Genomic DNA, 25,302 nt, shown 5'->3' with positions numbered 1-25,302 from the left:
AATTTATGCTGTACATTAATGCGGAGGCATTAAGAGTCTTAATGTACATTCACACATTCATTACTTTGAGTCAAATTTAGCTCCTGGTGACTTCATGGACACATCCATGCTGTCTTCTTGCCAAGAATGTAGAGTTTATTGGCCACTGCATTCTTCTGGCTTCTTTTTACAGTGTTACAGTCTAATTGACAGCTGTTGACTTCAGTGGTGATCTTTCATCTAAATCCTACGGGAAAAGGAAAGCTCATGGGGGCTACATTCCTGAAAATGTACTCATTTTACATTCTTAAACTCCTAAAGACAAGAAGTGGCTATTATATATCTGCAGCACTCATATCATTAGAAGCCAAGCCAGTAGCACAACTTTACGGTGCCTAGTAGATCCCCTTCTTCAACTGTGTACCACTGCAACTTTTATAATCCAAATTTCTTAGATTAGCTCATCAAGTTCCAAAATGTGTTTATAATACCACCCAGTGACTAGAGTCAGGCTTCATGAAAGTGAGAGTAGAGTGTGGATGATCATACTGAAGTATTGGCTCAGACTGTGCTTTTTTTCCCTTTGGCCTTGCCCCATGAGTGATAATTTTTAGTGTGCATGAAAACAGGAAGTGGCAACTGAAAACTCATCCATGGGCTTCTCTTTAGGCCTTCTACTCAGCATGGGAAATGATCAGGCCAGAGCACTCATTAAACAGCATGTAGCAGAAACAGAGCACCAATTGGATCTAGTCAAGACCCAATATTTATTTGCTATTGAATCCCAACAAGTACTCTGCTTCCCTTATGGCACCTAACTAAACAAAGTATCTAAACTTTGTGTTGTGTGTCAACTTTGCCCTTTTCTGGATCATGAGACCCTGTGCTCACTCACTCATACCCTGGTCATCTCTCCTTTGAGTTTTGCAACATGTTCTAAATGGATCTATTCATTAAGTGTATTTGGAAACTACTAATTCGACTTTATTGTAAGGCTATATTAACAGAATCTTGTAAATTTGAAGGCACAAATTTCTCATATCCACTTTTTAGTGCTTCATCCACTTGTGTGAGTCCTTCCTAAGTTTATTTCTTTGACGGTTGAGTGATTGCTGGCTCCTGCCTCTCTTGTCTGATTGTTATCTAGGCAGCTTCTTCTTCCCCCAAAGTCCATTATAATTGGACTGATACAGGAAGATTTCTTCTCCGGAAAGACAATGCCCCTATGACTCTGGGTACACAGAAACAACACTGTATATTTTCAGACCTGTACAAGTAGTCTTTAACTTACGACCACAATTGAGCCCCAAATTTTCATTGTTAAGCAAGACAGTTATTAAGTGTCTTGTTACATTTTGTCCCATTTTATGACTTTCTTGCCACAGTTGTCAAGTGAATCACTGTAGTTATTAAGTTGCTAACAAGCAAAGTCAGTAGGGAAACCAAATTCACTTAACATAGTTATTCAGTGAATTTGGCTTCCCTATTGACTTTGCTTGAGAGAAGGTCACAAAAGTTGATCACATGATCTGGGACACTACAAATGTTATAAATACGAGTCAGTTGCCAAGCTGACAGTTGACCAGGCGGATGCTGCAGTGGTCATATAAAAAACAATCATAAGTTAATTTTTTTCAGTGCCGTTGTAATTTTGAATGGTCACTAAATGAATTGTTATAACTTGAGGACTACCTGTAATACATTTGTACTAGCCTTGTCTCACATAGGACAATTCTACACAACCCTGCTTAAAATTTGTCAGATTAACTAGTTTAACGAATATCTAGCTAGCCATACTAGAGAGCTCTGTAATTTGGGAGATATAGTCTAACAAGCTTTCATGCGTGGGAAATGGCCTGAATAATTATTTGCAATGCAAAACATGAATCTGTATTGTTTAATGGAGTAGATTGCTAATATTTCCTATTTGCAGGTTGAGTGGGTGGGTGTCATGCCCCTGGTGGAGTCTGACTTTGAGGAAGAGGAGGAACAGCCAACAGGGAGTGGGAGTGTGGCTCCAGAGGTGGTGGAGGAGGCTGGGGAAGGGCAGAGGCCGGCTGAGCAGTCAGAGGAGGATCCAGGCCCATCCCCTATCCATCCTAGGTCACGCAGGGAGGAGAGGATCAGGGAAAAACGAGGTCTACTCAAGAGGAGATTACCATGATCCTCCTCGTGGCTTGCAGGTTAGAGCTATGTATATAAGTTTGCAACTGCTCAGTTAGAATTGCTGAAGTCAATTAGTGTTTACCTTGAAAGAGGTTTATCTTTGCTGGTGTTCCTCCCATGGACTTTTCTCAGTTATTTTCCTGGAGTTTATAATTAGTTATCTCGGCTTGCTTCAGAACTCTCATCGATGCAGTTTGTTTTGGTTTTCTGTTTGCCGTATTATTTACTTTTGTGATTAAACTTGCCTAATAAAACAGTGAAGTTAAGTTGAAGGTTTTACTGGACTTTAATATATATTTTGGGTTTTGGGTTATTTTGAGAGACTACGGGTCATCACATTTTGACTTCAGCCACCCCTTCAACTTATTTTTGCTTTTTGTGGGGTGACCATGGATCAGCTCAGAGCAGAGATTGCCCAGTTATCCCAGCAAGTGGCTCTTTTGACTGCACAGGTGGTACAAATGCAAGCTGTCCGGCCACGCCGAAAATGCCCAGTGGCAGTGCCAAATAAATTTGATGGTTTGCTGGCCCAATTTCCAGCATTTTTGGGGCAGTGCCAGCTTTACATGAGCCTTCGGCCTGAGGACTTTCCCACTGACCGGGATAAGGTGGGTTTTTTGATTAGTTTGTTGTCAGGCTCTGCAGCACGTTGGACGACACCTCTGCTGACCCAGTACAACCAGGTGTTGGACAATTACGCCGAGTTTTGCCATCAGTTTCAGGCCATGTTTGAGGACCCTGTTTGAAGCCAAACAGCAAACAGACGTTTGAGAGAGTTGAAGCAGGGGCGTGGCTCACTCATGGATTATATTGCTAGTTTTCGGGTGGTTGCTCAGGATGTACAATGGAATGAGGCACCACTATTAGACCAGTTCCAGGAGGGTTTGTCGTCGGAGCTTCTGGATGAGTTGGCGCACACTGAAGGCCCTTGCACCCTTCAGGAGCTCATGCATTTGTGTCTTCATATTGATGCTAGACTTCAGCAGCGACGGGTGCGAGGACGGACAGAGACTGTATCTGTTTCGAGCAGGATGGTGCCCTTGGTGGAAGTGCCTTTGGAGGAACCCATGCAGTTGGGGGCTGGCCACCCTCACCTGACTCAAGTAGAAAAGAATAGACATCGTCGTGATGGTTTATGCCTCTATTGTGGCAATCAAGGCCATTTTGCGGCCAAGTGTCCTGTTAAGACATCCACAGCAGTGACACCTGCGGTGGCGGGAAATGAGCATCGCTCGGCCTACGGGGGTCTGCAGGTCGGGATGTAAAGTCCATAGGCCCGCCATCTTCACCAACCTTGCCACCCTCACCATCCTTGTCATCTTCGACATCTCTACCACAGTTGCTATTGGTGAAGCATCTTGTGCTGCCAGCAAGTGTGTTCGTGCCTGGTGTGGGAGCGGTGGAGATCCCAGCTTTGGTTGATTCAGGGGCCACAGCCAATTTCATGGATGCTCATTTTGTCAAGCAGTGGTTCATTCCTCAGCAACAGGTATCCCCACCAGTAATGGTGGAGACGATTGATGGTTGGCCCCTTTGTTCAGGACCTGTGGTTGCTGCAACCAAACCCCTTTGTATGCGTATTGGGCAGCATGTGGAGGAAACCGTGTTTTACGTTGCCGCAGTGCCTCATTTTCCGGTGGTGCTGGGTTTGGAGTGGCTACAGGCCCATGATCCAAAGATTGTCTGGTCGTCTGGAGCTGTGCAGTTCCTTGATAGGAAGTGTGCCAACCATTGCTTGCGCTCCTGTGCAGGGAGTGTGGCTACGCCCATGGACCTGGATCTACCTGCGGAGTTGATGGACTTTGCTGATGTGTTTGGGGAGAAGGAGGCGGATCAGTTGCCTCCACCGGTGGGTCGGATATATTCCCTGTCAGAACCGGAGTTGGCTGCATTGCGGGATTTTATTGACAAGAACCTCCAGAAAGGGTTTATCCGGCCTTCTACCTCCCCATTGGCTGCACCAGTTCTTTTTCTGAAAAAGAAATTGGGGGAGCTACGTTTGTGTTGTGATTACTGCAAGTTGAATGCAATCACAGTGAGGAATCGGTACCCGCTTCCCCTCATCCCTGAACTGATTGAGCGACTTCGTCAAGCTAAGATCTTTACGAAGTTGGATTTGTGTGGTTCGCATTCATGCAGGGGACGAGTGGTAAACAGCTTTCTGGATGAGGTACGGGTATTTTGAGTATACCATGATGCCTTTTGGATTAACCAATGCCCCAGCTGTGTTCATGGATTTTATGCACGATGTTTTCCGTGATTTGTTGGATCAATTCGTGGTCATTTATTTAGATGACATTTTGATTTACTCAGACTTCCTGCAGGAACATTGGCAGCATATGTGGCTGGTGTAGCAACGTTTGCGTGATAACCACCTGTTTGCTAAATGTAAGAAGTGTCAGTTTGCACAAGCCACGATTGACTTCTTGGGACATTGTATTTCACCTGCTGGGGTGGAAATGGACCGGGGAAAAATTCAATCGTTGCAGGAGTGGGAACCTCCACAGCAGGTTAAGGATGTGCAACGACTGTTGGGGTTTGCAAACTACTACCACACATTTATTCCCCGCTTTGCTACCTTGACTGCTCGCCTTTCTAATCTGCTCAAGAAGGGGGAGAAGTTCCATTGGGGTGCTGAGGAGCAGGCAGCTTTTGAGGCATTGAAAGTCGCCTTTGCTTCCGAGCCTATCCTCGAACACCCTGATCCAGACCAGCCATTTGTGGTGGAAACAGATGCTTCCGATGTGGCTGTTGGTGCAGTGCTCCTCCAGGCCTATGCTCCCTCAGGCACCTTGTTCCCATGCGCTTATTATTCCGAGAAGTTGTCAGCTCCCGAGCACAACTATACGATTTGGGACAAGGAGCTATTGGCGGTTAAGGTTGCTTTTGAGACATGGCGGCACCACCTGGAGGGGGCTCGTCACCAAATTGAGGTTCAAACGGATCATCGCAATTTGGAACACCTACATACAGCTCGGACATTGAACCAGCATCAGGTGAAATGGTCCTTATTCTTTGCTCGATTTGATTTCCGGGTGATCTATGTTCCGAGTGGAGGGAATCAACGCGCTGACTCCCTATCTCGGAAGCCCGAGTATACCTGAAGGGAGGATAAAATCTTGCCCCGAACGTTGATTCTGTTGAAGCGGTTTGCGGCCACCAAGGAACCTGTGGACCTTCGAGTGAGGATTCAGGAGGTGCAGCGGCAGGACCCATTTGTGACAGCTCGACATCGAGAATTGGATGAGAATGGGAGACAAGAGACTCCTTGGGTGTATATTAGGGACCTGTTGCGGTTCCGTGATCGCATTTATGTGCCTGGAGGACCTCTTCGTGGCCTTATCCTATGTCAATGTCATGATAGTCTGGCGGCAGGACACTTTGGGGTGTTCAAAACACTGCCCCTCATCTCTAGGACATTTTGGTGGCCGAGACTTAAACATGATGTGTCGGGATATGTGGCGTCCTGTGGGATCTGTCACCAAGCCAAATATGCTCCTGGTGCACCCCCTGGTCTATTGCAGCCCTTGCCCACGCCAGAACGACTGGGGGGCAGTTTCATTGGATTTCATCATTGAGTTACCACCATCGAATGGTGCCACAACCATTGTGGTGGTGGATATGTTGACTAAAATGTGCGGGTCTTCCATCGGCCAAGATAATGGATCAATTGTTTATCTCCCTGTTTTCCGGTTGCATGGGTTACCAGACCACATGGTATCAGATTGGGGGGTACAATTTACAGCATGCTTCTGGCAGACCCTACTCACAGAACTGCAGGTTCAGGCGTGTCTGTTGTCTGCTCATCACCCCGAAACTGATGGGGGGACAAAGAGTGAATGCTATTTTGGAGCAGTACCTCCGCTGTTTCAGCAATACTCAACAAGACAGTTGGGTGGAGGTGCTGCCGGTGGCGGAGTTCGCTTATAACAGTGCTCAACATGCATCCACCCATGTGTCCCCTTTCTTTGGTAACTATGGGTTTCATCCATGACTTTTCCCTTTAGCCCCGTCTGATTCCCCAGTTCCGGCAGTAGATACGTTTTTGCAGGAGTTAAAAGCCGTGCACCACATGGTCCGCAATCAACTAGAGAGAGCCAAGGAAGGCTATAAAAGGTTTGCAGACCGACATCATCACGATGTTCCACCTTTAGCGGTCAGCGATCGGGTTTGTCTCTCTATTTGATATTTACCAACGACGTGACCATTGAAAAAGCTTGATCACCGTTACTTGGGACCTTTTCTGGTCGAGGCGGTGATCAATCCTGTGGCTTATTGTCTCTCCCTGCCACGGACCATGCGTATCCATCCTGTTTGTCATAATTCCCTGTTAGTCCCTGCCTCATCCGGCAGTCCGTATAGACCAGCTGAATCACAGCCGGCCCCAGTAGCCCCTCTGGGAGAGGAGGAATATGAAGTGGATAGCATCCGAGATTCACGCCAGTTGTGGGGCTGATTTCAGTATTTGGTGGCATGGAAAGGTTATGGACCAGAGGACTTCACCTGGGTCGATGCCACTGATGTTCATGCTCCTCGTTTGGTTCAGGACTTTCACGCTCGGTTTCCTCAACATCCTCGTCCGCCTGGTCCCGGGGGAGGGGGCCCTGCGGGGGGGGGGATAGTTTCATGCCCCTGTGGAGTCTGACTCTGAGGAAGAGGAGGAACAGCCAACAGGGAGTGGGAGTGTGGCTCCAGAGGTGGTGGAGGAGGCTGGGGAAGGGCAGAGGCCGGCTGAGCAATCAGAGGAGGATCCAGGCCCATCCCCTATCCATCCTAGGTCACGCAGGGAGGAGAGGATCAGGGAAAAACGAGGTCTACTCAAGAGGAGATTACCATGATCCTCCTCGTGGCTTGCAGGTGAGAGCTATGTATATAAGTTTGCAACTGCTCAGTTAGAATTGCTGAAGTCAATTAGTGTTTACCTTGAAAGAGGCTTATCTTTGTTGGCGTTCTTCCCATGGACTTTTCTCAGTTATTTTCCTGGAGTTTATAATTAGTTATCTCGGCTTGCTTCGGAACTCTCATCGATGCGGTTTGTTTTGGTTTTCCTGTTTGCCTCATTATTTACTTTTGTGACTTTAAACTGTGCCTAATAAAACAGTGAAGTTAAGTTGAAGGCTTTACTGGACTTTAATATATGTTTTGGGTTTGGGGTAATTTTGAAAGACTACGGGCCATCACAGTGGGGATAGGAGAAAAGAAAAGTAAGAAAACTTCTGAGCAAATTAGTAAATTGTTTTGTTCATGTTGCAACTTCTAGATGTTTACTTTTTTGTCTTTTTCCATTTATATGTTAATTTAAATACTGTATCACAATTGTTTATCAGTTTGTTTAATATATCAGGAGTATTTGGACTTCTTCAGTCTGTGTTTAAAACAGAAAAGTGAAGTCTTTATATGGCCTCTTTATATGGCTTCTAAATGCTGCCATAATATTGATAAAATATTAGTAGCTGAAATGTTACTGTAGCTGCAGATAACTTAATGATTATGGTACACCTTTTTATATTTTTAGGACAGGAAGCTGACCAAAGCAGAACAGCAGAGGTTTAAAGAAGAAGCTGAAATGCTGAAGGGGCTACAACACCCCAACATTGTCCGATTTTATGATTCTTGGGAATCAACGGTTAAGGGAAAGAAGTGTATTGTATTGGTAACTGAACTGATGACATCTGGAACACTGAAAACGTATGTATTTCCTGATTTTCTCATTAACAGAATAAATATTTGCAGAATGTTTTTGAACATTGTTTACAATTGCCAGTAGTGTTCTGGACACTAACCATATTGTTGTTGAATTATCAGTTAGGCAGCTCAGTATCTACAACATGCAGCAAACAATTAAGTCACTTTATGGTTCTTCTAAAATATATCAAAATATCCAGCTGACTGAATTGTAGTTGCTTGCTATCTAACTTATATAAAATGTTTCATGGAAGTACAGTGAGTTAAGAAGCATTAAGTTTAAATGCGGTATGAGTCAGTCAGTAATTAATTCTAAGATTTAATTTGATATATTTTAAGTCTACCTGATATGGTGAATGGAATAAATAAAACAATAATGGAGTGTGATAAATTGTGAGCTAACTCTTCTGTTTTATGCTTGGTTCAGTTAGCAAGACTGGAGGGATGGATGGAAGCATTAGGAAAAAGCAGAGAAATTACTTGAAATTTCATGGCAGCATTGAAGATGAAATATATATATATTTAAATGCTTTGGTGTTTCTAGAATTACTGTTTTCAAGCTGATTTATGCCTTAACATGTTTTTAATTTGCTGTGTTATGCTTAATTCACTGCATCTAAATGATTCATAGTGATTTCAATGGATTGGTTATAGTCAAGAAAGAATTAAGATGTATTAGGATGATTATATTGCAAGTGTAGAAGCCCATTAAGTAAGTAAAAATTCTTTATAAAATAGTGTTACAGATTACATGAAATTTATGCCAAGAAATTTTGTCTTTTTTTTCATGGTTTTTCTTCCTTTTACCCAAATATTAATAAAAATGAATTGATAACTTCTTGAATGTAAGAATATTCAATAAGAGAAAAGATAAATAATAAATATTAAAATGTCAAATACTTTTATTCCTGTATTTGGTATCTACTAGCGCTATTGGTTTTCTTTGTGAAGAAGATATATTTGTAACTACAGTAGGAGGATTGTCATGATCAAGCATTACGTTGGGTTTTGAGGCTTTCCTATGAACTGCAAAGCTCATGACCAAGTTTTTATATTAAACACATAAATCAACTAATCCCTTTTTGAAATTTAAAGCAGCATGGATTGGGATACAATTTGTATTGCCAGAGTTTTAGGGGAAAAATTGTAATAAGATAAAACAGTGCATTGTAGGCAACAATATTTGAATCAATATACCTCAAATGGACTAACTTTAAAAAATTCATCCAAACACTGGACTCCTGCGATTTAAATTTGGCAAAGTTGTGGCCTTTTCAGCACTGCCACACTGCTGTGGTCAGCTGTAATCACATGATTATCATTTTCAGCTCTCTGCCAGCTTCCCACAAGGAAAGTTGATAGGGAAGCCAACAGGAAGTCAAATGTAACTCCTGCTCCCATTGTTTTTTGTTTTGTTTTGTTTTGTTTTGCTCATCCATGGTTGTTCTGTTTCTCTGTTTAGTTTAGGAAAGCTAAACTAGTTTAATAATGATAACTTGGAATACAACTCAGAATTATGCAGTTCCTGAGATAAGAGAGTGTAACATTTTATGGAACCTCTGAGGATTGATCATGGTACATAGAATCTTGATTAACTTAAAACTATGTATTTATTTAATGCATAAATGCTTTTTGGCTTTCTCCAGTCATACTCATTTCTTTACAGGTATTTAAAGCGTTTCAAACTCATGAAGCCAAAGGTGTTGAGGAGCTGGTGCCGACAGATTTTAAAAGGGCTACATTTTCTGCACACAAGGACTCCTCCTATCATCCATCGTGATTTGAAATGTGACAATATCTTCATCACAGGACCTACTGGTTCAGTGAAGATAGGGGACTTGGGACTCGCTACCTTAATGCGCACTTCATTTGCGAAGAGTGTTATTGGTGAATATACCGTAAATGTGTTTGGTATTTCTATTGGGCAGCTGCTCTCTTTGTCTCTTTGCCATCTATAAAGACAGGAATCTGCAACGACATATAAGTCAAAGTTGCTTTACATTGTATAGTTATTAAAATATTCCAAAGTTAAAATAGATGTCAAAAGATACATCAAGTAACAGGAAATATAATGATAGTGCCTTTAACCTGCAGTCACAATATAAAGTATATAAAGAGCTTTTTCCAAGAGAAAATTCTCACCCTCAACGTCTAATATAATAGAGTAGCATAGTGTAACCACAAGGCACACTCAGTCTTAATTGGTCTATTTGGATTTCCTCTGAAGTACTTTTCTTTAAAACAAATATATATATATTTATTTATTTATTTATTTGTTTTCTTAAGTTTTCGCAGGTACTTACATGTATGGTATTCAGCTTTGTTCAGGTATTTTCCCACGTCATTATAGTTGTGCTTTTAAAGTTGTAGCAACCTGAAAGCATGAATAGAAGAGATGATTCCACCAGACTGTCAATTATTTGGAAGCCTGCACTCACAAACAAAAAAATCTCCACACTACAAGCCAGGCAAACACCTGCGCACAAACAGATCCCCCCTGATATCTCCAGCTCAAACACACCCCAACCAGGCACCCAGATGAAACCTAGCTTCCTAATAAGTGACAGCCATCCATTTACTCGGAGCCAAGCTGCACTAAAAGCCTCTAATACAGGAACACAATGTTGCCAGCCAATCAAGACAAAAAAAAAAGCCACAAAACAGACAGAAGATATTAGAAACACCAATCAAGCAGAACACAGCAAACTCCAAGACCAATAAACACAGACCAAGACTCCCTACCAATCAGGATGAAGAAAAAACCATTCTGGCACAGCAGTAGGCTAGCCCCAAATTTAAAACTGAAACAGCTGTGAAAGTCTGACTCACAGACGAACACAATACAGAAGCCTGATGATGGCAGATGAAATTCTGCCGAAACGTTGCTACAACTTTAAAAGCACAACTACAATGACGTGGGAATATACCCGAACAAAGCTGAATTTTATATATATATATAAAAATATAAAAATATAAAAATATAAATATAATCTATATATAAATCTAAATATATCTCTAAATCTATATCTATAAATCTATATCTATCTATCTATATCTATCTGTCTGTCTGTCTATCTATAAATCCTGCTTCAGCAACTGGTACTTCCTGTTTGCTTGTAGGTAAGAATCAATGCTTGGAAAACAAATTCATTATTAATATATTGAATGTTACAACATAGAAATTAGCAACTCTTGGTAAATATTCATTGAGTGACTACAATCTAATGTGACTGTAATAACCCATTGGTTTTTCTCATCTTTTATTTCAGGAACTCCTGAATTCATGGCTCCTGAGATGTATGAAGAACATTATGATGAGTCAGTGGATGTCTATGCTTTTGGAATGTGCATGTTAGAGATGGCAACTTCTGAATACCCATATTCTGAATGTCAGAATGCAGCCCAGATCTACAGAAAAGTAACCAGTGTAGGTGCACAATTCACTTCTTCAAGAAGGCAAACCTGTATAAGATGGGCCTAAAGCAAATAAGCCTATTGTGCTAAACCTGTATTGGTCCTGTTGTCATGCAAAGAAGCTACCAGCCTTATTCTAGTATTTTCTAGATTTTTCTAGATTTTGTTAGTTTGCCGTAGAGTAGATAATCTTTTCAGTTGTTTCACTCCTTGAAAAAATACAAATTGCTATTTGATAATCAAATGGCAGAATGTGCAAGTTAAGCTTGTGTTTTTTTGATTTATTGTCCTGAGCCAAAATGGAACAGAAACAAACTACATTTCAAGCTTTTGTCTGGGCACCAATCATTGTTGCTCCCTTTTCTGAAAATTTACCAAATGCGTTCACTATTGAATCAACAACTAACCCCACAATTTTCTGCTTGTTCTTCTGCCAGCTGGCACAGATTCTTTCATGAAGAGATCTTGAGTAATAACCAAGGGCTTTGTTTCAGGCTTCCTAATCTTTTCTTCTCTGACTATTGTGTACATCTTATTTTACTGGTATAGTAATCAAAATGTACAAAATACAGTTATGAAACTGGACAAGGCAATTATTATAAAAACCAGTAGGATACTGCCTATTTTTTTCTGAATTGTTCCTCTATGTTGGTTTTATTTATTATATCTTGTTATTTCCCAACTGGGTTTCTAAAGGAAACACTTTCAGGAAAATTCTATTAACGGACACTGTCTTGTGTACTCTGCTGAAACAGTCTCCTATACAGGTTGTGTTGTTCTACAATAATTTATTTCAGTGTGACCTATCAAAAAAAAAAAAAAACCTTCCTGGTATATTGTATTCCACAGGTTAGAATACCCTTTTCCTAATGTGCTGCTGTTAATGACTTTTGAATTCTTTTGAAACAGATGCCTTGTTTTATTTCATGGTAGGGCTACTATTACTTTGTCTAATTGTGTACTGTATGAATATTTATTTATAACTATATTTTATGTATGTGAGAAGTACATATGTAACTATTTCCAAAAAGTGATGGTCATATTACACCAGGGGTCCCCAATCCCTGAGCAGCCGACTGGTATAGTGGGTGAGCAAGCAAAGTTTTTCTTTCAAAACCAATCCCTGGTGCCAGAAAGGTTGGGGAGTGCTGTATTATACCATCAGACTGGAATAACTACTCATCAGTACAATGGGCTTTTTTTTTTTACATTTTCAATATTTGACAGGCAAAGACAATGTACTCTCAAATCATAATGCATATTTATCTGTTCTGGAAGGGCCATATGTATGCGCATACATATCTCCCACTCCCATGCAGGATTAAATACAGTTTTAAAAACCAAATGTATGAGAATTTTTCAGAAGGAATTAGTAAAAGCCATCAACTTAGGAAATAAGGGTAAATCATATTAACAAAGATTCATCTTCCAAAAAATTCATATTAACAAAAATTCATATTCCAAAAGATTGAGAGCACTGCATTTATTTGGATCCTTTTCAATCAGATCTGATTTAAGAAATAATACCTGGCATTTAAATAATACCTGGCATCAATACCTGGAAGGGAGTTATTGATTCAGGACAGACTGAAATGTTTTGTTTTAATATATGTACATACATGTGTGTGTGATAGCTAAAACTATTTCTACTATATTGGCTGCTTAGGCCTTGTATTTGTAACCTTGGGAATTTTCCATAATTCTGTACAACTGTAGAAGAGAAATCTCCAATGTAATTTTGTTAACAACTATGTCCCTTCTCTTCTAGGGCATTAAACCTGCTAGTTTTAATAAGGTGACAGACCCAGAAGTAAAAGAGATCATTGAATGTTGCATTCAGCAGAACAAGTCTGAAAGGTGGGCAGATCCATTTTGTGTCTCTCCTTACTTTGAATTGTGCAAATTAAGAGCTAGTATTTGAGTGTTAATAGCTATTTGTTGTTACAGGGAAAAAATATCTGATTAAGCAAAACATTCGTGCTTTAAACACCTGCCTAAGTCCCTTTGAAGTCAAAAGGAATGAAGCTCATGAAGCCATATAGCAAATGAGATTTGCCTGGCTCATTTCCCAAAAGACTGTTAAGACATATAGAAGGAAAGTATTGCAGAAACATAGAATCAGTCAAAATGAAAATTCTTGATTTTCTCTAGTTTTTATACAGTGAAAAAATGATGGGATTCTACATTCCTCAAATTAATGCAAAAAGGAGTAAGGCTAGAAGATTAGATATTATGTTGGAATTTAAAATCTTATCCAGTTATCTTTTCCCTGTAACACACACAATGCCTACTTTCATCACTCCAAGGACTGTTACATTGGAGACCTGTTGCTTTAATTTATAAAGCCTTAGTAATAGAGAAGGGGATGCATGGAACATTAATCTACCTCTCCTCCCCCACCCTCAGTAACTTGATCTCACTTCTCATGCCTCTCCCTAGCCTCACTCATGGTCAATAGCTCTCTTTCAACGTGGTCAGATGGTGGCACATTAATAGTTCAAAAGTAGTCCACAATCCACTATCTTTGAAAACTGTCCATGTACTTCTGGCTCAACTTCATTATATCTGAAGCTTCAGTAAAATCTAAAAGAAGAAAAAGAAATTCTGTGGAATTATGTGTTTCCCCCCTTTACAGGAATTTTTGCTTCACCATCCATCCTAGGCTTCAAAGTTTTTAAAGGGGATGATATCTTGAATGCTTTTCAGGTCTTTCTCAAAAAAAAAAAAAGAGAGCTGATATTTGATCAGAAATTCACACATCATAGAATAAGAGATGAGTGAAGGAGGACAATGGACAGACAGCTATTTCACGACTATTATCTGTCCACAGAGTGCCACCTGGAAGTCCTGATTAAGGTCACCTGGTCCTGCCTAAGGAAGAAGGGCTTGGATGAACATTTACTGGGCAGTGTGGCAGAATTTGTTGAGCACCTGATGCATAAAATCAATTCATTCTCAGTTGCAGCAAGTCCATTAGAGATGCTCAGGGAACAGACCTATCCAGTTATCTGGGAGAAGTTTGACCTTGTTGGATATGAGGAAGTGGACAAAGTCCTTGAGGCTGTTAGTGCCATTACTTGTTTATTAGATCCTTACCTAACCTGATTGGTAAAAGCCTTCAGAAGCGTGATCGCAGGTGGATCCAAGCAATCATTAATACATTGCTGCTGCAGGGTGTGTTCCTGGTACTATTTAAGGAAACCCTGATCTATCCCCACCTTAAGAAACCTTCACTGGATCCCACTTGTTTGAACAATTTCCACCCACTTTCCCTTGTTCCCCTTTTTAGGGAAGCTGGTGGACAAAGTGATTGCCCTACAGCTTCAAAGGGTCCTGGATGAAACATTATCTGAACCCCTTTCAGTCAGGTTTCAGGTTTGATTATAGGACAGAGATGGCATGGGTTGCAGTTGGGGAGCAGAATGGGGTTACTGCATCCATCCTTGCTTTTCTCAATCATTCAGCAGCTTTCAGTAACAACTGTGGTATCTTTTTGGGCCAGCTGCAGGAGCTCAGGCTGAGCAGCACAGTATTACGCTGGTTCAACCCCTTTCTTCAAGCTGGTTCCAAACGGTGTTGAGTGAAAGGTCCAGTCCATGACTGTTCCTTTGCAGTGTACTAAAGGGCTTGGTGCTCTCTCTGCATCTTTTTAACATCTACATGAAACCTCTGGGTGAGATCATCCAGTACCATAGGGAAGAGGTATCATCAGCATGCAGATGATATCCAACTTTATATTCCTCATCTCTGGTGACCCAAGTTATGTATTGTGGCTACCCCCTTGTAATACCTGGAGGCTGTGGGGGTTTGGATGGGGGAAAACAGGCTTCAACTGAACCTGTTAAGACAGAGTGGTTGTGGGTTCAAGGGTGCTTGGGATCTGGGGGATTATCATGTTTAGTTCTTGATGAGTTTGCACTACCCCAGGCAGACTGGCATGCAATCGTGACTCTTTCTCTATGAGTAGGTGACAGTTGAGCATAAGAGAGCCTTTTGCAACTTTGTGTTGTGTGCCAGTTGCACCCTTTCCTGGATTATGAGGCCCCATGTGCAGTCATTCATATCCTGATCATCTCTCGGTTGGATTACTGAAACACACTCTACATAAGCTATCCTTGAAGAGCATTCAGAAACTACAAGTGGTACAGAATGCAAGCAGCACAGACACTTCTGGAAGCCCACTGAGTGGCACATACGACAGCACTGTTGCACAAATTGCACTGGCTGCCCTTTGCTTCTGGGTTCAGTCCAAAGTCTCAGTCTTTAAAGCGTTGTATAGCAGGGGTCCCGGGTATCTGAGGAGCCATTTTACCATCATGGGATTCGCTTACCCTACTCATTCCAGGAGAAAAGGCCTACTTTGCATTCTGTCTTCCAAAGAATTTTGGCTGATGGGGTTCGGGAGAAGAGCCTTTTTTGCTGTGGTACCTGCCCTCTGGAATATTCTCTTGCTGGAGGTGAAATCTGCCCCCACACTCCTAGCATTGTGAAAAAGGCAAAAAACTTGGCTCTGCTGTTTCACTTGGGACTGGCCTTGACAGGGGATGGCTAACAGAGGTTGAGATTTTCTCTACCCCTAGGCTGCTCATCGCCTTGGTATTTAGCTTTTCTATTTATCTCTCCTAATTTTAATTACCTTGTATTCCTTCTTTACTTTTTTAATATTGTAAACAGCCCAGAATCGCTGTATTTGTGAGAGGGTTTTCATAAAAAATTAATAAATAATCAATGGTGCGGTCTTTTTATCTTATTTTTGTTTGGCATAGAGTGGGATAATTTATGTGTTCCTTTTTTATGATGAACTGCTTTGAAGACATGGATCTTCTTCAGCTTGCTTTTGAGGTATTGGGGAGTAGAAATGGCAATAGTATGGTGAAGTGCCTTCTGACTCCAGGAGCTGTGGGACAAAAGGAAAATCCCTAAGAATTAGATGACCTTACCCTTTTGTAAATGTGAGAGGCTCCTGAAAAGCCTGTCAAGGTTAGGAGAAAGCAGGAAAATATGTGGCATTTGTGTCCTTCCACCCATGCTTTTCTGGATCCAATTTTACTGCGATAAGCAAGTGGTGAATAGAGCAAAGATTGTCTAAGGTTCATTTGACTTCACCTGACTCTTCTTTTGAGTAAATGGTGTTCTTATCTGGGTTTGTTTTATTTGTATTTAAATTATTGCTTTAATTTCTCTTAAATCCTATTGGGGGAAGGATATTTGGTCCGAACGATAAAGTATAAATACTGTATATAAAATGATATTGGTACAGGTAGTCCTTGGCTTACAGCCACAATTGAGCCCCAAATTTCTGTTGCTAAGTGAGATGTTTGTTAAGTGAGTTTTGCCCCATTTTATGACCTTTCTTGCGATAGTTGTTAAGTGACAACCACTATAGTTGTTAATTTAAGTAATGTGGTTGTCAAGTGAATATGGTTTTCCCATTGAAGGTTCCAAAGACAAATACCTGACCCTGGGACCCTGCAACTGTCATAAATACGAGTCAGTTGGCAAGCGTCTGAATTTTGGTCACGTGACCATGGGGATGCTGCCATGGTCGTAAGTGTGAAAAAAATGATCAAAAGCCATTTTTTTCAATGCCCTTGTAACTGTTGTAAGTCATACTCTACCCGTATTATGTCAGTTTTGGAATATCTCTAAGGAAAGAATAATAATTTTGAAAAGAAACCCTCAGCAATTGCAGTAATACACATTTGGTATACCGAAGGGACATTCAGTCATCTCTCATAACTGTCTAACGTTAAATATATTCTATTTCAGGCTATCCATCAAAGACCTCTTGAACCATGCTTTCTTTGCGGAAGACACGGGACTCAGAGTGGAGCTGGCAGAGGAAGAAGAGGATGGGATGCATTCCTCTTTGGCTTTGAGACTTTGGGTGGAAGATCCCAAGAAGCTGAAAGGGAAGCACAAAGACAACGAAGCAATAGAGTTCAGTTTCAACATGGAAACAGATATCCCAGAGGAAGTGGCTTGCGAAATGGTGAGTATTATGGGTCACTGCTTTGCTTCTTTCTGCAGCAATTTCTCTTGCCTTATGGGATATACTGTACGTCATGGGGGTGGGGGGGAGTATTTAAAGTGTTACTGTCAAAATTGAAAAATCTCCATTTTATAAAAGAGCTATAGTTAGAAAACTGCTCCTAAAAACTGATGTAAAAGAGAGAAATGAAATTTGGGTAAAAGTCATGGTGCAGGAGAAGGAAACTTACTCATCCTTGCTTCTTCCCTAACTTAATAGTTTTCTTCTCCTCCTTGTCAAGGCTACTATTCTAGTTTAACTGTAATTTTCTGTTTGCACATGAAAGAAGCAGGAAATATCCCCATTGCAGTTTTATTATCTTTTAGCTTAGGGTTATAAGCAATCTAATTAATTATTATGGAAGGTAGTTTATAAATTATGGATAAATGAATAAATTAATTTAGATTCACGAAGATTTATCATGCTGAGGCTGCTAATTGTATTTTAATATCTAGAATACAAGTGCTCCACTCTATCTCCTATTTACTGATGCGTTGAGCTTTATTTACAAGGCGTAATTCTTTTAGGATACCTCTTAAGAAGGGCTGTAGGGGCAGGTGGAAACTTTATTTTCTTGTGTTCATGTATGTAACTTCTATTACAACTTTTAAACAGGAAGATAAAACCTAACACAAACTTAGAAAGTATAAAAGAAAAAAGGGAAAGAAATAAAAGAAAATATAAAATGCAAGAAAATAAAAAAGATGAAGAAAAATAGAAAAGAAAGAAAGTAAAAATATAAGTGGCTTCCGATATTTGTCATAGCAGTTATAAGTAAAATATTTTGACCTCCCTTCTAAGGTTATGTCATATTGCTCTTCTCTCTATAATCTATCCTGTTTAATCAACAAAACCATTATCATATTCATTTTGGTCATTTTTATACAAAAAGTCCATAAGTGGCTTCCAGTGAACAATAAATGTAATATTTTTTTTTCTAATCAAAGAAATTAATTAATCCATCTGTCAATTTTACTAACCATTTCTCCATAATAGGTCTTTTAACCACTGCACATATTGTAAGTTTGGTACTATGATCATGTATTGTAATAATTTGCCATGTCTTTTTTTGTAACTGTTTATCCACTAACCCTAAAAAAAAAAAAGTTTGAGCATTTCCAGCATATGTTTGATGTCCCTTTATACTTCCTCAGGGAATTTCTCTGGCATCATGTATCAACAATACATCACTTTATAAGCATTTTTTTTGAGATCAAAACACACAATATAAATTTCAATCCTTTTCACTATATATTTTCCCATTGTTCCATCTGTATATTATAATCAAATTTCTTAAATCCTGGAACATCAGGCTTTTATCTTTATCTGCCATTTCTGTTCTTAACTTATACCTTATAAGTTTCTTTTACAATCTTAACTCTCATAATTCACTGATCTTATCTCTGTTCAATACCTGAAGAGCTGAAATGAACAAAGTTGGAGACATTGGACATCCTTATCTTGCCTTTTTTGAATCTCATAAAGTTTTGTTAATTCCCATTAACAATTATTTGTGCTTTCTAAGAAGAATAAATCAACCTTACTCATTTAGTAAAAGTATATCTAAGGTTCATGTGTTCCAGAACACTAAACCAAAAATCCACTTCAAGGCCTTCTCTGCATCTAAGAATATCAGTGCAGCTTGTTTTTCATTATGTTACTCCAAATGTTTCCAAATGTTCGAAGTGTTTCTAGTATTATCTCTCAATTCTTTTTTTTTAGGTAAAAAAAAAATCTATAGAATTATTCTCAACCTTTCAGCCAAAATCATAATAAACAGTTTATAATAATTATTCAATAAACATATTGGTTGATTGTTTCTTGTTAAAGTCAAGTCTTATCCCTTTTTAGATATTCTTATATTAGCCTCCTTTCAGCTATCAGGAATCTTTCCATATTGCAAAATAGTATTCATCATCTGTTGTAAAGTTTGTAAAAACTCATCTTCAAAACATTTGTAATAAGAGGCAGCAGCCCATCTATTTCAGATATATTTCCTGTTTTAATCTTTGTGACAACTTTGCATAGTTCCCTTATTGGTCCATGCAAAATTTGTCTCTGATTGTTAATCTGTTAGTACAATATTCCTTTCTTGAAAGTTTAATATCAGTTCCTTTTTCTTTTCGCAGCTTGTATGCCAACCATCTCCTTGATTTATGTGGAAATTTAAATTTTATTTGTTTTGCATAGTTCATCTTTATTTCCATCTCTCTCACTGTTAACATAGATAATTGCCTCTGCAAAAGCTTAATTTAATTAGTGATCATCCCTGGAGATTTTTTTTTAAAAATTCACCCATTTTTGTCTTATCCAGAATCATTTGCATTTTCTCTTGCCTTTTCTTTAAGTTTCATTATTAGGTTGTAAAAAAATTACTTGCATCCCAGTCATCCTTCCTTCTCTACTTTTATTAAGATTATTCTCAAAACTTTCTACAGTCTTCCTCCATCATTTCTTTTAGCAATAACATTTCATTCAATCTGCACCTAAGAGACTGTTCCGATTCTCCTCAGTGAATAAATATTTTCCTCACCATGGCATTGAAGCCAAGCTAAGCTTTAGTCAAATATTGGTTACAATGTTTTGAGGTTAAAATAAGTAAGAATACTGTATTGCTATGAACAGTCTCTACTTTCCTCTTTTTATGTTGTTTCTTTTTATCATCCTGTGCTTAAGAAAAGAAAAATGTGTTCAGACTGTAGATTCTTCATTTTGCCTCACTGTTGCCTTGGTTTTGTTTTTATAAAACATTTGGCCACAGAGGAATCTTGACAAATGACAGCTGATGTTACTGAAAGGAAACATGGCAATGCATTTGTTCATTTCATATAAAATATATGCAGGCAGAAGGCTACTGCTTAAGCATCACCCACTCACCACCCAACTGTGAAGTTTTGTAAGTGGTACTGTGATCCCTTGTCTTATGGAATGGATGTTAAATGCAGTTGTGGGATCCCTTTTCTGTTTCTCTTTTTCTTTGGGGGTAGATTGGGTTTACAGACCTTGCTCAGCAGATGACAGTTAAGACTCTGTCCTTCAGTAGTTCTATTTAACACAAGAGCAGTGCTTGAATGCTTTCTTTGATCTGTGTTTTCATGTTTAAGCCAATGTGCCCTAGTTTGCATGTAAAACCTCTAAATAATGGATTTGCAATAAGCTAAGAATAAACAAATGAATAACATAAGAAATTGCAAATGGATCATACCATTATGTAGGATCCTGGTGAGTGTCTCAGAATTGCCTTATGAATATTTCAAATATGTGGCAATAATATTTGGCATGTTGCAGATGTTTTTATGATATGCTAGGGTGGTGTATTCATTATACTTCTGTGGTGGTTGTAGAATGTATTATGTTCTGTTTAATAAGATCTAAGCAGTTAGAAATGAATGACTTATCTACTACAGGTAGTCCTCAACTTAATGACCACAATTGAGCCCAACATTTCTGTTGCTAGGTGAGATGGTTGTTAAGTGAACTTTGCCCCATTTTATGACCTTTCTTGCCACAGTTGTTAAGTGAATCACTGCAGTTATTAAGTTAGTAACACAGTTGTTTAAGTTAAGTGAATCTGGCCTCCCCATTGACTTTGCTTGTCAGAAGGTTGCAAAAATGATCATATGATCTCAGAAAACTGCAACCATTATAAATATGAAACAGTTGCCAAGCTTCTGAATTTTGATCACTTGATCATGGAGATTCTACAATGGTTGTAAGTGTGAAAAATGGTCATACGTTACTTTTTTCAGTGTCGTTATAACTTCGAATACCCACTAAATGAACTATTGTAAGTCAAGGACTACCTGTAATTGTTCTAAGAAAATTGAACTAAAAAAAAAACTTTTGTGAAATAAATATTTAGTGATGATGAAAAAAGAAGAAATTATCATAATATAATAAATAGTAACACATTTCCAGCAGTGAAAACCAGAAAACAGTTTTTGCTACTAGATCAGCTCTTAACTGAATCAGCAAAAGCCGGATCTTGCTAGGCAAACAGGACAAAGAAACTGCAAAGTAACTGAGAGGTGAACAAAACTGGAAAATAAATCGTTACTACAAATCTAGACCATCAGAAAGGGGATTTCAAATGAATATGTTCCAAATTTTTAAACAGAAATTCCCAGAATGAATGATTTCATAAGAAGTGCTAATGGATCTGCACCGTGTGACTATGAAAAGCAAGATTTTCTCTGATACTGAGGTGAATAGATCACAAACAATAACTGGGTGTTAACTGAACAAGCTGAAATTACAGATGCTGTGAACTTTGGACAACTAATAGTGAATGAAGTTATGAAAACCACAAGAATATAATATAGTTCTGATCTTGTGAAGTAAAAGTGTTGCAGCTCACCAATCAGCATATCAATTGGCTAAGAAAATAAAAAGTCAAATGACTGAGTCATAAAGAATATTCCTAACATTAAAGCAAATAACTTTTTGCTTTCTTTGTAATCTTTGTTTCTCCTGCTTGTTTGCCTAAAATTAACCAATATTTGTTTTACAATAGTCTAGGAGCTGGCCAAGAAAAAATAAGTACCTACAAATCCATATAAAGGAAAAAAAATATGTATTAGAAAATTTATAGAAAACAATATAGTAAAATAATGTTTTAAAAAAGCACAATAGATTAACAACTGGAAAACCATTTGTTAGGTAAGCAGTGGAAAATGTACTGAGAGCAAAATAAATGGTTCAGATACAAATTAGAAAGATTGAAAATTAGAGTGCTCCTCTGAAAAGATGAACTACATTATTTTGGGGTCAAAAGTCAAGTCTGACAAGTCTTTACTCCAGGCTAGCGCATAGCTGAATGATCTGCAAATAATAAAGAATGGGTGACATCTGGAAGAAATTTCTTGTATAGAAAAGTAAGGAGAGAAAAAAACCTTTTCCTGACATCTTCAAGCCTATTGCTTGCCTCTTATGACACTCAAATTGTTTACTGAAATTATTCCAAATCTAATATATAATAATTTGAAATAAATTGTAATATCTCAGTGGAACATGGGGGACTTTTTATCATTCATGAGGCCCCAAAATCAGCTATTGATTGACCCCCAAAAAAAAACACCCTTTGTATGGCCTAGCATAGAAAGGCGTTTGACACATTCTTTCATAGCTGGGTAAAAAAAAATGCTTGAAAGTTTTTGGAACAAGCAGGAACATCTAATTAGATGATTGCCAAAAAATATCAGTAGGTTCTTGAATGTCCTGGGGATAAGAAGACCAATTATCACCATTATTTTTTGTACTGGCAATGTTCCTCTCACAAATAACTGGAACAAAATCAATTCTGGATTCCAAGTTAAAGAACAAAGACCAAAAATAATTTATATAGATGATCCAAAAGCATAAGGTAAATCAAAAGTTGAAATCAAGTTAACTTTGTCCATATATTCAGTGAAAACAAATAAATGAAATTTGACATGGACCTGGCAATTAAAGAAGGCAAAATTATAGAAGAAAAAAGGCTACCACAATGAGTGGAACTATCATTAGACTCCTGGCACCTAAAGAAAAATACGTAGGATTAATAGAACTTTCTGATTAATGGCATGACCAAGTTAAAAAAAAAAAGGCCTTTAAGCTGACATTGTATCACTGAGCAGTGCAAGAGGCTCAGAATAGACCCTGTCTACTTTTCGGGCTGTATAGGATAAGTTGTGGTAGAGAATAGTATTTTCATATTTTAAGATTGATGTCAGCCTGGCAGAGTAAACCAAATAGAAATCACAACCAGATGAGCTCATTTCTACTTTATCATAAAGCTATACTGACATAATCTTGCAAGTCTGAAACTATACTTCTTTTCCCCGATCTATACAGATTGAGATACTGGAGAGAGTACCTTCTGAGCCTCTTCCCCCATCCACTATCCAGCTGTGGGCTATGCTATCTCTTATCTAGTAGTTCCCTTGACAGTGTCTCTTTGCCTCATACCTTTACAATAAAACAACTTTGGAAGAAAAAAAACACAGTCTGAATGATTATATCAGGAAATAATGTAAAGGGTTCTCACAAATGAAGGCAAAAAGTTTTCTTTACAGAAGTTGTAAGTATAGGCTCCTGAAACATAAAAAAAAAAAAAATAGAATACAGGAGTAAAAGTAATTCAGTTGGATTGATAACTGGAAAAGCAAACCACTCCATGGCTAGTATATGCATGATACTGAAGGAAAAATTGTCTGGACAAGCCCATAATTTTTTTCTTGCCAATATTTTTGGAAGTGATTTGCCATTGCTTTCTTCCTTGGGCTGAGAAAGGGTGACTAACCCAAAGTCATCAAGTTGATTTGGATCCAAGGAGGATTAGAATTCATAGTTCTAGTTTCCAACCTGGTGCCTTAAACCACTGCACCAAAGTGACTCTCACACAAGATATTACTTTTATAGAAAGCAAGTGCGATTCATTGATGTGTCAATACTTGCAGGCAGTCAAACTGATGAAAAACAACTGGAGGAAATAACAAAATATCGTTTATTGACATTTTGAGATTGAAAGTTTGTGGAAGGAAAAAAATGTAATAACATTGTACTTGGAATATTTAATGCAACATTAAATGGGTCCACCAAATATTAGTAATGTTAAACTTACCATTAATTTTTCTAGAGTATTTGCAACAGCATATATTTTATGTTGATACCTCTATGATTCTTAGCTCCTTGGCTGAAACATGAATCATTGCAATCACTGCATAATCAATTAGAACAATAGTTATAAATAATATTGGAATAGCCTCCTGGCTGCTAGCTAGCTAGATAATCCCAAACCAAAAGGAATTTTATATTTACTTGTCTGTTCATTGCAGTACTTTTTGTTCATCTGGAGCTCTGGGCAACAAGTCCAGGTCCAATTTGGCATGCATTCAGGGTAAGGTCTGTTGTTATGGGATTCTGATATCTAATGTGCAAATACAGATTAATTTTAATTGCTAAACATTGGTGGATAAACCTTGAAAGACTAAACTGATAGTGAATAGAACTGACTTTACCTAAATTTTTTGTTTTTGTTGATTTCTAGGTGAAGTCGGGATTCTTCCATGAAAGCGATTCCAAAGCTGTGGCTAAATCCATTCGTGATCGTGTCACCCTAATCAAGAAGACTCGGGAGCAAAAGCAGGTTGGCAACCTGGAAGAAAGAAGGGACTCTCAGAGTCAGCTCCCAAGTGGACTGCCATTACTTCAGCCACAAGGCTCATCATTCACCCCACCTTCTCAGCAAAGCAAGGCCGAGTGTGAGGAAACGGAGGTTGATCAACATGCCAGGCAACACATCCTCCAACAAATGCAGCACAGCTTTTCCCTCACTGGTAATGAGCAATCATAAGCATTTAATACATAATGTTATTTATTATTAAATAAATAATAAGGGTATCATTTTGTTCAGGAAATGTCTTGCCTGAGGTGTTTGAGCTTTTGGCTCCTTTTTGTTGGTTTATTGAAAGCCGAAAGCCCTTTAGCATATGAACTGTGGTTGCTTTCTGTAGAATTTAATCTTGGCTGAATTGTTAGCTAATATATTAAGGGGAGCTGAAGCTACATTAATAAAGTCATAATAATAATGAATGAATATGTTCATATGTGAGTTTAATGAATTTACATTTTTGAACAGCAATAATAGCTATCCAGAGTAGCTTTTCAGTTACTCATTTAGAAACTTCCCATTACTTTCACAAATTACTTGAAATTTTGCTGGGAAGGAATTTATTTTCAGAACTTTTAAAATGCAACTGTACCTTTCTTTCACCTAAGACAGGGGTGTCAAACTCGATTTCATTGAGGGCCACATCAAGGTTGTGTTTGACCTCGGGGAGTGGGTAGGCATGGCCAGGATAGGCATGGTCAGCTTGATATCACTCATGTTTGGGGCACCTGTGGTGGCCAAGTGCTATGGCAGGACTTCCCTCAGACCCTCCCCCACTCTCATAATTTTCCTTCCTTTCTTCCTTCCTTCCTTCCTCCCTCCCTTCCCTTTCCTTCTCTTCTTCCTTCCCTCTTCGTTCTCCTTCTCTTCTTCCTTC

At 38.8% G+C, this 25,302-nt stretch overlaps 1 protein-coding gene and 1 long non-coding RNA gene across 4 annotated transcripts in view; one reads left to right on the top strand and one right to left on the bottom strand.

Annotated features, from left to right (window-relative positions):
• Positions 1–25,302, top strand: part of WNK3 (WNK lysine deficient protein kinase 3) — a 105,401-nt gene that overhangs the window by 36,030 nt on the left and 44,069 nt on the right. For all 3 annotated transcript variants that reach the window (XM_087925729.1, XM_087925728.1, XM_087925730.1), the window contains exons 3-8: positions 7,661–7,833; positions 9,497–9,717; positions 11,100–11,257; positions 13,013–13,101; positions 17,014–17,236; positions 24,303–24,591. In XM_087925729.1, coding sequence (XP_087781855.1) covers positions 7,661–7,833; positions 9,497–9,717; positions 11,100–11,257; positions 13,013–13,101; positions 17,014–17,236; positions 24,303–24,591 — 1,153 coding nt within the window. The remainder of the gene's footprint in view (positions 1–7,660; positions 7,834–9,496; positions 9,718–11,099; positions 11,258–13,012; positions 13,102–17,013; positions 17,237–24,302; positions 24,592–25,302) is intronic.
• On the bottom strand, positions 109–24,401 carry LOC148127146 (uncharacterized). Its single transcript, XR_015741974.1, has 3 exons — positions 24,274–24,401; positions 10,134–10,204; positions 109–226 (listed from the first exon to the last, which is right to left on the bottom strand). It is a non-coding gene; the product is annotated as an uncharacterized LOC148127146 (long non-coding RNA).

Source organism: Pseudonaja textilis, chromosome 2, assembly GCF_049901715.1.
Source record: "Pseudonaja textilis isolate UNSWEBS1 chromosome 2, rPseTex1.2, whole genome shotgun sequence".
Classification (NCBI taxonomy): domain Eukaryota; kingdom Metazoa; phylum Chordata; class Lepidosauria; order Squamata; family Elapidae; genus Pseudonaja; species Pseudonaja textilis.
This window is presented reverse-complemented; position numbering and strand designations above follow the sequence as displayed.